This window comes from Melitaea cinxia, chromosome 3 (assembly GCF_905220565.1).
Source record: "Melitaea cinxia chromosome 3, ilMelCinx1.1, whole genome shotgun sequence".
Taxonomy (NCBI): Eukaryota; Metazoa; Arthropoda; class Insecta; order Lepidoptera; family Nymphalidae; genus Melitaea; species Melitaea cinxia.
Genome location: NC_059396.1, coordinates 14,122,320 through 14,133,769, shown reverse-complemented (window position 1 = coordinate 14,133,769; position 11,450 = coordinate 14,122,320). Strand labels below are relative to the sequence as shown.

At 33.4% G+C, this 11,450-nt stretch overlaps 1 protein-coding gene across 1 annotated transcript; it reads right to left on the bottom strand.

Annotated features, from left to right (window-relative positions):
• Nucleotides 1-4,468: 4,468 nt before the first annotated feature.
• LOC123667785 (myrosinase 1-like) lies at nt 4,469-10,628 on the bottom strand. Its single transcript, XM_045601627.1, has 6 exons — nt 10,609-10,628; nt 8,448-8,587; nt 7,422-8,086; nt 6,721-7,020; nt 5,044-5,282; nt 4,469-4,756 (listed from the first exon to the last, which is right to left on the bottom strand). Exons 1-6 carry the CDS (start codon nt 10,626-10,628, stop codon nt 4,594-4,596), a joined length of 1,527 nt encoding a protein of 508 aa, XP_045457583.1. The 3' UTR covers nt 4,469-4,593.
• Between the last annotated feature and the right edge of the window lie 822 nt (nt 10,629-11,450).

The window sequence follows — 11,450 nt, the reverse complement described above, 5'->3', positions numbered from 1 at the left end:
CCGTTGTATGTTATCTTTTGAAGAGGCTTTAGAGGGTCGCACATTTTCAAATAGTAAATTGCGAATTGTAACATTCATATGGATTTTCATTAGAGTCGTAAAATTTTTTTTTTGGAGTAAAACTCCTTTGAACCTGTTCTTTTTGTTTCTTTGGGCTTCGGGGGCGATAAATCGATTTAGCTAGGATTCATTTTTAGAAAATTTCGTTTCATCCCTGTTTTTAGTCAATGAAAAACTGGCTACAATATCGTATTCTACAAAGGTAAATTTTACAATTGCCAATAAAGTTGTATTAGCTCAGGTGGCAAATCGGGTCGGGATCGATCGAGAAGACCACGGTTCTAATCCCCATATCTCCAGATCAATTTTTTTTTATTTCCACTCATGATTTTTTTATTTAAATAACCAGTTCATATTTTTCAATATTATGTCATTAAAGTCGAAAAATATTATTCATATTTTATCAATATGTAATTCGTATTTAAATATGATTTCCAAAAAACACGAAACACGAAACATTTACTAAAAATACCGAGCTCGATCACCCAGGTTTATTTTACACTTTATTGTATACCAAAAATATATCACAAATAAAGCACAAAGGTGGGGACAGACAGTGAAGTACAATGGGCGGACTTATGGCTAATTAGCCATTTCTAGATTTTATTCAGATAACCCACTTATTTGCGGAGTAAGCTGGTAAATGCGTGACGAGAGCGTTTCAAAAAGTGTGATCGGGCGAGGTGAATGGAATTTGAGAGGGCAATATAAGTTAGTGAAGATAGAAAGAGAGAGAGAGAGAGTTACGTTTTGTACTTCTTACTTTCACTTCAGTTCTTTTAGTTTTACTTCAGTCGTGTGGTCTAAAGTACACACGTTTTTTTTAATTATAATATCCGTATGGTTTAATATCACGGTAATCGTTGCCTACGTATATAGATAACTAGCGACCCGCTCCGGCTTCGCACGGGTATAAAATATAATTATAGCCTATGTCATTCACTGAAAAAATGATTAAAATCGATCCAGTAGTTTTGATTTATTCCGCCCGCACGCGTTAACTTAGAGTAAAAGCCGGCCGGAATCGCCGCAAACGCTACGTACCGCGATTTTTAAATCTGTAATATCTTCGAAAATATTCATTTAAATCATATGCTGTAAAGGGCCATATAGATCTATATTAAATAAAAAAATATATTTAAGGGATTTAATTGGATAAGGATTAATGCTGTATTGGTTAAAATCGCTTCGAAAATTAGCCATTATTTGTCGTAAAAGGTAAATGACAAAATAATCTTATTGTGGGATATCCATAAGAGATAGGTATATACCATCGCGGAGTTTTCTGTAGACCGTTTCAATGTGTACAATACTTAGTACATTATTTTAATAAATCTCGTAGGATTCAGCCTGCGTTTGCAATTTAAGCGAAAAAAAATAATTATTATTTACAACATAACATTAGAAAACTCAATAATTGTGTTTGCTCGCAAACGAAAAAAAAAACCGACTTCAATTAAATCGACAAGTAATACAACGTAGATCGACGAAAAAATAGTCAAGCAACTACGCGTTATTAAAGATTACTCAAAAAGTAGTTATCAGATCTCGATAAAAATTATATGTGACCACATGATAAACATCAGCTACCGATTAAATTAAAAATTATCAAAATCGGTACACCCAGTAAAAAGTTATTACGGATTTTCGAGAGTTTCCCTCGATTCCTCTGGGATCCCATCATCAGATCCTAGTTTTCTTATCACGGTACTAAACTAGAAATATCCCCTTTCCAACAAAAAAAGAATTATCAAAATCGGTATATCCAGTAGAAAGTTATGCGGTATAATACAACGCAGGTCGACGAAAAAAGCGTCAAGTAAAAACACATTATTAGATATAACTCGAAAAGTAGTTGTTAGATCTCAAATAAATTTAAATGGGACCAATTGGCACACACCATCTTTCGATTAAAACAAAATTTGTCGAAATCGGTCCACACGGGCAACAGTTCTGATGTAACATACATAAAAAAAAAAAAAAATACAGTCGAATTGAGAACCTCCTCCTTTTTTGGAAGTCGGTTAAAAATAACAGTATTTCTCCACTATTTAATGGATGTTATTATACATATAAACCTTCCTCTTGAATCAATCTATCTATTAAAAAGAACCGCATCAAAATCCGTTGCGTAGTTTTAAAGATTTAAGCGTACATACATGTGCAGGGACAGAGAAAGCGACTTTGTTTTATACTATGTAGTGATGAAAAATATTTTGCTACTCCTTACATTAAACATGACGTGTTTATTAAATTTAAAAAAAAATATTAATGTTGCACAATATTTTGCATTATGTTCAAGTTTCAGCTATTAAATTACCTTTTTATTTTTATTCTTTACTTTAAATTAATTTTTGGTCTACTTATGCTTTAAAATTTAAGTAACCTAAATAAACATGTACTAAATATTAAATAATTTGTTTATCAATGATACTTATGTTTTTTTTTTAGATGTTCAATTCAATATAAAATGGCACTTAATTGCTTCACTACATTTTTTTCACATATTGATTGTTATTTTAACAACAAAAAAATTGTTATTGTCAAATATCATTAGTATACTGAATTCAGATAGCGTATCTTTTAGTTCATACCTCGAGTTGAGCTATGGTCATGCACCTAGCAAATAGGCATATCATAGGCGAAAATATAAGCGAAAACAATGAAGCAGTAATACGTACAACTAAACATTATTAAGTAATTTTAAAAACCACAGATTTAAAAAAAATGTTGAGAAGAACACGAAGTTCTTTAACCGACTTAACTGTATAATTCAGGTGACTCGGTTACTGAAACGACATTAAAAAAAACCGCCAGTTTGAAGGTCATCTTTTAGCGATGTAGCAGTGTCGATTTTCAAATCAATTTTTAATAATATCGCGTCAATATTTCACATTTTATAAACTTAATAAATACGATATACTTTACATTTTTTTCATTTATCAATATTTCATCCGAGAAGAAATATTTATATTGAAACGTTTATTTCACTCGATTGTTTTGTCAATTATCAACCTAGGTAAAAATAATGATAAACAAACAATTTGTTCCGATGTAATTCTTTATGTGGTTATTGAGAAAATAATAATATCTAGCCGTATTATATTAATTAACTGGGACAAAGGAAACACACGTAAGCACTTGGTTGACCATTTACTCGCACTCAAAAAACAAGTTCTAAATACCCCCTTTACCCCTTTATTTAAACATAGAAATAATATTTCTACCGTGCAAACTACATATATACTACAGTTATAAAACATCTCAGGTACAACCCAGTAGCCCCTCCCTAGTTACTAAGGCTTAATGTAAGGACATAGGTGTGTGCGTGTGTGCCATCGAGTCTTAATTCAGATAGCGCAAAAGATTAATTTGGCTCATAATAATTATTTAATATTTAATTTTTTTCATTATTATTAAAGCGTTAGGGCAAGTAATTTAGATATATTTAGATTATAATATCGATTTTGATATCACAGTTAAATGGGAATTTAATTACAAGTTGTCAGCCATTTTGATATTTTTTTAATAGACTTTTTCCCATACAATCATCGTCCTTACGTCAAACTATTAAAGTATCCTAAGTTACTCCTTACTACTTCAGCTATCTGCCAGTGAAATTCCGTCAAAATCGGTCCAGTAGTTTCAGAGATTTGCCGGAACAAACAGACAGAGAGACAAAAATTGTAAGAGATGTTATTTTAGTATATGTACCGTGTATACATCCATATGCATTTAGTAAAAAGCGGTTATTTTAATATTACAAACAGACACTCCAATTTTATTTGTTTGTATAGCTGTAAAAAAGGTAATATAGGTACATATTATATATAAGAGATTTTATACCTATATGTATATTAGCTTATCACGATATCTCTGGAACCATAAGGACTTGAAATTTGGTAGGAATATTCCTTTTGCCGAGTAGAGGTCAGCTAAAAACGGATTTTAAGAAATTCCACCCACAAGAGGTTCGTTAACAATGGGAAATTCCCGTTTTTAAACTATAGTTCGCTGCTATCAGTTTGTAGCTCCGAAACTATTAAACAATTTTTATCAAGTTTTGTAAGCATCTATAATTTGGTCTAACTTGGAAGATGGTAGTTTTTATCTCAATTGGACCCGGTAGGTGGCGCTGCTATCGGTATGTAGTTCCGAACTACTGAACCAATTTTTATCAAATTTTGTAAGCATCTGTAATTTGGTCTGACTTGGAAGATATGGTGGTTTTTATCTCAATTGAACCCGGTAGGTGGCGCTGTTATGTGTCATGATCTTCATCAAAGTGTTGTGCATGAGCCCACAAAGGTTTTTGAGTTGATACGACAAAAAAAGTTAAATGGGGTTAATAACATACATGGAAAAACGTTTGCGGGGTCAGTTAGTTTTCAAATAAAATTGAAAAACATACTTGAGTAAATATTTTTATTATTAATTTCTTTGGTTTCGTGTATTGTATAAATTGTCGTTAATAATGAAATCCATATAATAATGACAAAGTGAATTAAAAAACAATTAAGATCTTTAACAACGTTAATGTCCTTCATCGATAGAGAGTGGTACACTTATGTCTGGTTCATAATTGTGGTCCAGTGTGTGTGTGCGCGCGATCTCTTTGTACACGTACGCAGACTTGCGAGGCGTGCGAGTCCGCTCCGGGCTCTCATAATCCACTTCGTATAAACCAAATCGGACACTGAAACAAAGAAATTTTGTAATAGGTGTATCTCGTAATAAAACCTTAGATATAACTTACATAAATTACGTATACGTCAGGTATAGCCAGGGCTCACTTATTGACCCTTTATTATTAAACATATTTGTAGTAATCCTAGATACACGGTTCTGATTAATACAAATATATTAATTACTAGTAGAAATAGTAAGCGTTTTACTGTATAAGTACTTTTGTTAAGATTAAGAAATTTACTGAATTTACTATGGTAAAAAATACGATGATGTGTCATATAAATTATAACTTACGTATATCCTTCCATCCATTCAAAATTGTCCATTAAGCTCCACGCAGTATATGCAATTATATCAGAACCTTCTTCTATAACGTCTAGGACCGCATCGAGATACTGTCTATAATATTTAACACGATCGTCATCTGCGAGACTTCTTAGAGAGCCGTAACCGTTTTCAGCAATAAAAATAGGTGGATTGTCGTAGTCTTCTCTTATTTTTGTTAAAAGCTTGTAGAAGCCCCATGGTGCCATCTGAAAATTATGACTATAAATTATGAAATAAACATAGAAATTGGCTATTGTCTATTGGCCTTAGTCCGTCTATTGCAGACGATTAAGACAGTGTCAGACAGACACTGTGTCACCTAGGACACTCTTCAGGAAAACACAGAGCTGCCTAAGCTCTGAGCCACCCTCTCGACCTCGCCGGCTAGGCCCACAGGAACGACGAGTCGATACGTGTGGTGCCAGTTCGGCTGCAGGAGTCTTTCGCAATTTAGAGCTATGCCACGAATGCTTGACGGAGACTCCATTCCAGGTTTCAAATGAAGTTTTCCTTTTCCAGGACTCTAATGATTTTGAGCCAAGTTTATCCCTCGGTCGCCTTTTACGACCCCCACGGGAAGGAAGGAGGTGGTGCTTTTCTACTCAGCGACACCACACCGCATAAACATAGAAAACATAAAGTGAATAGAAACAGAAAAAAAAAATAAGAATACATAGAAGATCAACTTATTATATAGATCAACTTATTTATTATTTATTGATTATTTAATTTTAGGTATATCCTCTAAAATAATTTTAGATTTATTAAACTGTAACAGGCAATACCCTAAATGCTAGAAAAGTTGCAAGTGGTAAGAGGAAAATTTATATTTAATTTTAGGCGAGAGTACGTGTTTTAAAGTTCGTGCCTAATTGGAGATCATATATTTTAGAAAGAAAAGTGTTTGGTTCATCTATAGCTGAAGAGGCCGTAGCTCACTATTGGGTTAGCAAACGCTATACAGTTCAATCTAGTATTAAATATCTGTCATTTTATATTTAATAATTTTTATCTTTCCAAGGATATCACGAACTTTATCAATGACTTTTTCAGTCTGTGAACCCCAACTGAAGGCATTATCTATCAGTAAACCAAGCTACATTGTATACAGTTCCAATCATTGGATAATTGTACGACAAGTGATTCGTTTTATTAAGCAGGCAGTTATTGTCATGAGCAACTAGGTTTTTTGTGAATAGCTTATTTCACGCGTAAAGTGATATTATGTGTTTGGATTCGGTTGCGTTCAGGACTCGACCAGAGTTGTGGGACCACTTGTTTAGGTTACGTACTCTCCGAGGCACGGTGGGGAGACCCACACGGACAGATATCCAAACCAGAAACAAAATTTGTACAAATAAGAATATCCATCCCGAGCGGGAATCGAACTCGCAAATCGCCGGTGCTTAGACATGATACACGCACATTCACTGACGTCAAATAAGTTCCGGTCATACCTAAATATATGTATGTACTAAACTACTTCTCAGTTACGTTTTTACAATTAGTATAAGACATTTGGACACGACTTATTTCTAAAGACTTGTCTGTCGGCTTTGAAAGACTTTCAAAAAAAAAGTTTGTTGCTTATAAATTTAGAATTAATCTAAAATGTGTTTATTTCAGACTTATTATTATACTTACCTTAGTGTGATATCCTTCCCATGAGCTATCTTTATATGAAATAACGCTGACATCGTCATTTAAAGATGGTTCTCTATGATACCCATAAACAGACTCATTTCTATAGACAAATGATGAACTATAATGATTTAGACCAAAGAAATCAGAGGTTCCTTTTACAAATTCGACTTCTTCGGGAGTAAATTCGGGGAGTCTTGATCGCGGAAATCCTTGAATCATGCTTTTAAGTGCTACTTTTTGCTTCATTACTTCAGGAAAGCCTCCTTTTTCAGAAAAGATAGGATTGGCGTAAATGCCCCACTGAAATTATCAATAATGTGAATAACAGCTATTGATAACATAAATTACAATTAATAAGATATAACATCTATACAAATAAATAAAATGGGAGTGTCTGTTTGTAATATTGAAATAACCGCTTTTTACTAAATGCGTATGGATGTATACACGGTACATATACCAAAATAACATTTTTTACAATTTTTGTCTGTCTGTCTGTCTGTTTGTTCCGGCTAATCTCTGAAACGGCTGGGCCGATTTTGACGGGACTTTCACTGGCTGATAGATGATGTATTAAGGAGTAACACAGGCCACTTATATTTTATAAATTTATTTATTATTGCGAACTAATTATTATTTTTTTAAATTCCACCCGGCCGAAGTTGCAGGCTCAGCTAGTAAATTTCTATATACAAATGTACCTCAAACTGTCTCGCATCTTCTGCAGCTTCAGCATGCTCATCAGACTCTGGTTCGAGCCAAGATGCACTAATAACTATCCCAATAGTGCCACCTTGCTTAGATCTGTATTCATCATTATATAGGTGATAAGCTTTGGCATGGGCTAATAAGATATGTTTCGAGCAAAGATAATCACCATATCCAGATTCATTTAATAAGGGAGCAAATGCTGCTGTGCCATACCCCATATCACATATTTGTCGTGGTTCATTTATTGTAAACCAATATTTAACTTTGTCTCCAAATAACTCAAAAACCACTCTGGCGTAATCTGTATACCAATCTACAATGTGAGGATTAGCCCAACCACCGAGTTCTTGTAACTTCTGAGGCAAGTCCCAGTGGTATATTGTTACCATAGGTTCAATATTGTATGTAAGCAATTCGTTAATTAAGTTATTGTAGTACTCGACCCCTTTTTCATTAATCTTGTCTGGGAAGCTAGTTGGAAGAATTCTCGTCCACGACAGTGAAAATCTGTAGAAGTCAAGACCGAGTTCTCGTATCATTTCCACGTCTCTTTTATACGAATAGTAAGAATTAGCAGCAATATCCCCTGTGTGACACTCTGTAATACGGCATGGGTCCTGATGACTTAAACGATCCCATATATTTTCTGATTTTCCTGCAAATATTCCTTGTCATTAACAGCTGTAGATGTCTAATATCCAAAGTGTTATTAGACAAACTAACTTATATCGTAAAATTGATCTCAGTCTTCATATTAAAAACAAATACATCTGATATTAAGGTTAAATAATTTGTAATGTTTTAGTTACATCGGTTGTTCATAGTGTAAAAATTTCACTTCTCTAGAAGTGTATCATGATGTAACCTACACGAAGATTTATCTTTATCTTTGATGCAAGAAAAATTGATCAAAAGACCAGAAAAAAAAATAGATGAATAAAGACACGATTTTAAAAGTTATAGTATCGGCTATTGTTTTATAAAGAGTATTTATGTTGGTATGCTTGCATATCTACCGTCTTCGTTCCAAGCTCCCTCGATTTGATACGCAGCAGTCGCAGAACCAAAAAGCATTTGATCTGGGAATTTTCTAACTTCTTGTCGATAAATATTTTTCGTCTTGCTTTCAGTTAAAACAAAGCAAGCAACACAAAGTCTGTCGAATGGAAAACATTCTCAATTTGAGTGTATTTTAACCGACTTCATAAAAGAGGGAGGTATTCAATTTTACTGAATTTTTTAAATTTGTTACTTTATAACTTTTTACTGGGCGTACAGATTTTGATGATTCTTTTTCATTTAGAAGCTAAAAATTTTATTTATATTTTTATTGGAATTTTTTTATGTAAACAGGAATATAATACAGAGACATACAAATAAACATACACATGTACATATTATACTGGTATATATATATATATATTTACACAAACACATATATGTCTATAAATAACTTGATAAATTTAAAATGAAAGACAAAACATCAGTAGCATAAAGTACCACTATAAAAATTGTTTGACATTCATTATGACGATAAATACATTTCTTTTATGAGTTTTTTAAATGTCTCTAATATTTGAGCACTCATAATAGACAGTGTAAACGATTTAGAATAAAAGCATGAAAAATGGGGAGGGATCTTCAATGTCAGACTTTCTTTCGAACAGAGAGGCAGTTCGTGAGAATTACAGAGAAACTCAAATCGATTTTTTTGAATAGTGTCTCCACAGTAGGGCTGAAGAGAATAGTATAATGGAGGGTCAAGATATGAGTATTCCTGCGAAGTCGTATAGGAAGCCACTTAAGGTTTTTTCGAAATTTATGGAGGTCACATTTGCGAAGTCCAAATATAAACCGAATGCAGAGGTTTTGTAGCCGGTCAAGTTTGTTTACGTAATCAAGAATGGGAAAAAGAAGAGATTGCACTATCATAACTTTAGTGGAAATAGGGAGAAAGTTACATAGCCTTTTCAGGGATTTCATCGTGGCAAACGATTTTCTACTTACTTCATTAACACGAGGAATCCAAGAAAGATATTTATCAAAAGTAACTCCGAAGTTTTTAACCTTATAACTTATCGGTAAACAAATACCATCAATTATCAATGGTGGAATTTGCGTCCAGTTGCTACGTGCAATTAACTTCTAACTGCCGACGACAGTAAACTTATGATTTTACAGGATTAACCCTTAAACCATTGAATAGATGTAAGATTGATTGATGATTCAACAAATTTACACATTGTGAAATAACAGAGCGTACAAATGACAGAGAGAAGAGATGTGAGAGTTTGATGCTGTGTGGTTACGGCATTAAAGAATATAGCCACCCCCTCTCTTACCGTGAGTGTCTTAAGAGACGACTCAGGGATAATACAGTTCCACTACCACCTTGGAACTTAAAAAGCCGACCGATGGTGGGATAACCATCATTCAACTGCTGGCTTTAAAATACAAGGCCGAAGACGGGCAGCAGCGTCTTCGGTGCGACAAAGCCAGTCTTTTCTTCTTCAACACAACCTCTTCAATCCTATTCTATCTGGTTTTCGGCATGGTCATAGAACGCCTACTGCTTTAGTTAAAATTACGGATGAAATCAGATTAGGTATGGATAATCAACTCATCACAGTATTAATTTTACTTGATTTCAGTAATGCTTTTAATACTACATTATACATTGATGGTTATTCCTCCGACTGGTGTATGAGTAAAGCAGGCACGCCGCAAGGTGTTGTCCCCTTTCTTATCAAATTATTATAAAATATATAATCACATCACATCAGCCCATCGCAGTCCACTACTGGACATAGACCTCCACAAGTTCGAGCCAAAAATATCTGTATTATATTCCTGTTTACATAAAAATTTTGCGCCCCATCCCACACTCCCTATGATAGTCCTTTGCCCAAAGTTTACCAGGAAGAGATCGCTGTGTTGCTGAAGTTTCCTTTATTGTTTTCAATCATTATTTTAATTGTGAAACATCTATTTGATTTTTGCCATTATTTTATCTTTACAGATCTATTATTAATATTAAAAATATTTTAAAATTTTATAGCCAGTATCAAATATGCAAACTTCAAAGAAAACAAGAAAATTATATAATCAAAGAAATTACTACCCTATTTTCTTAATAAATATACAAAAAAAAATGTTAACAATTATATTCTTACTTACAGTATTTGGGACAGTAACATCTTTACGCGTACACCCCTAGTCAACTGTGTCAAGTCACCTCACACGAAATCCATTTATATAGTGACTTCGACAGTTTTGTTTTGTATCTATCACTCATATCTTAAGCCATTTAACATAATCATCTCGAAAATCTTACTATTTATAAATAAGATAAGTCACAATATTGTTTTGATATTTTTATCGGTGAAGTTTGATGACATGTCGTGTACATTTGGATAAGTATGTTAACATCTAAGTACTTGCGTAATACAACCCAAAACTTAGCTAGGCTGTAGAGAGATGAAAATGTATTATTATTATTTTTTGTATAGTAATAATATTTTCATTTTTTCGTCTTCCTTAGAAGCCGGACCAGGAATGCCTGATTAGGACTAGATAAGGCATGTAACGCAGATGTTTGGTCTGGACCTGATCAGGATGAGATGAGATTTCCTGATCGGGTCCAGATCAGGAAATCTCATCTCATCCTGATCGGCCGGTTCGGTCCGGTCCTTTTAAAAAACACGAATGTATATTCTTGAAAAAATTGTTTAACAAAAAAAAAGCGAATTGATATTATAAATATGTTACTTAACATAATTATTATGATATTTATTTCCGTTTATTTTTTATATTATCAACTAACGTTAGATCCAGAAAGCCGAAAATATACTGCATTCACCACCCACACAGGACAATACCAAATGAAACGTGGCATACGTTTCATTATGGGGTTAAAAACAAGTCCCAATGCCTTTTCTAGAGCTATGACAGTAGCGATGTCTGGTTTAAATTATGAAAAATGTCTCATTTATTTGGGTGATTTAGTATGTTTCGGACGA

Excerpts from the sequence above, each read along its gene's own strand:
- LOC123667785 (XM_045601627.1), bottom strand. The coding sequence starts at position 10,628 with ATGTTACTGTCCCAAATACT. Across the intron at positions 7,021-7,421 it reads AAGATGCGAGACAGTTTGAG|TGGGGCATTTACGCCAATCC; the intron begins GTACATTTGTAT and ends TGATAATTTCAG. Across the intron at positions 4,757-5,043 it reads GAATGGATGGAAGGATATAC|TGTCCGATTTGGTTTATACG; the intron begins GTAAGTTATAAT and ends TCTTTGTTTCAG.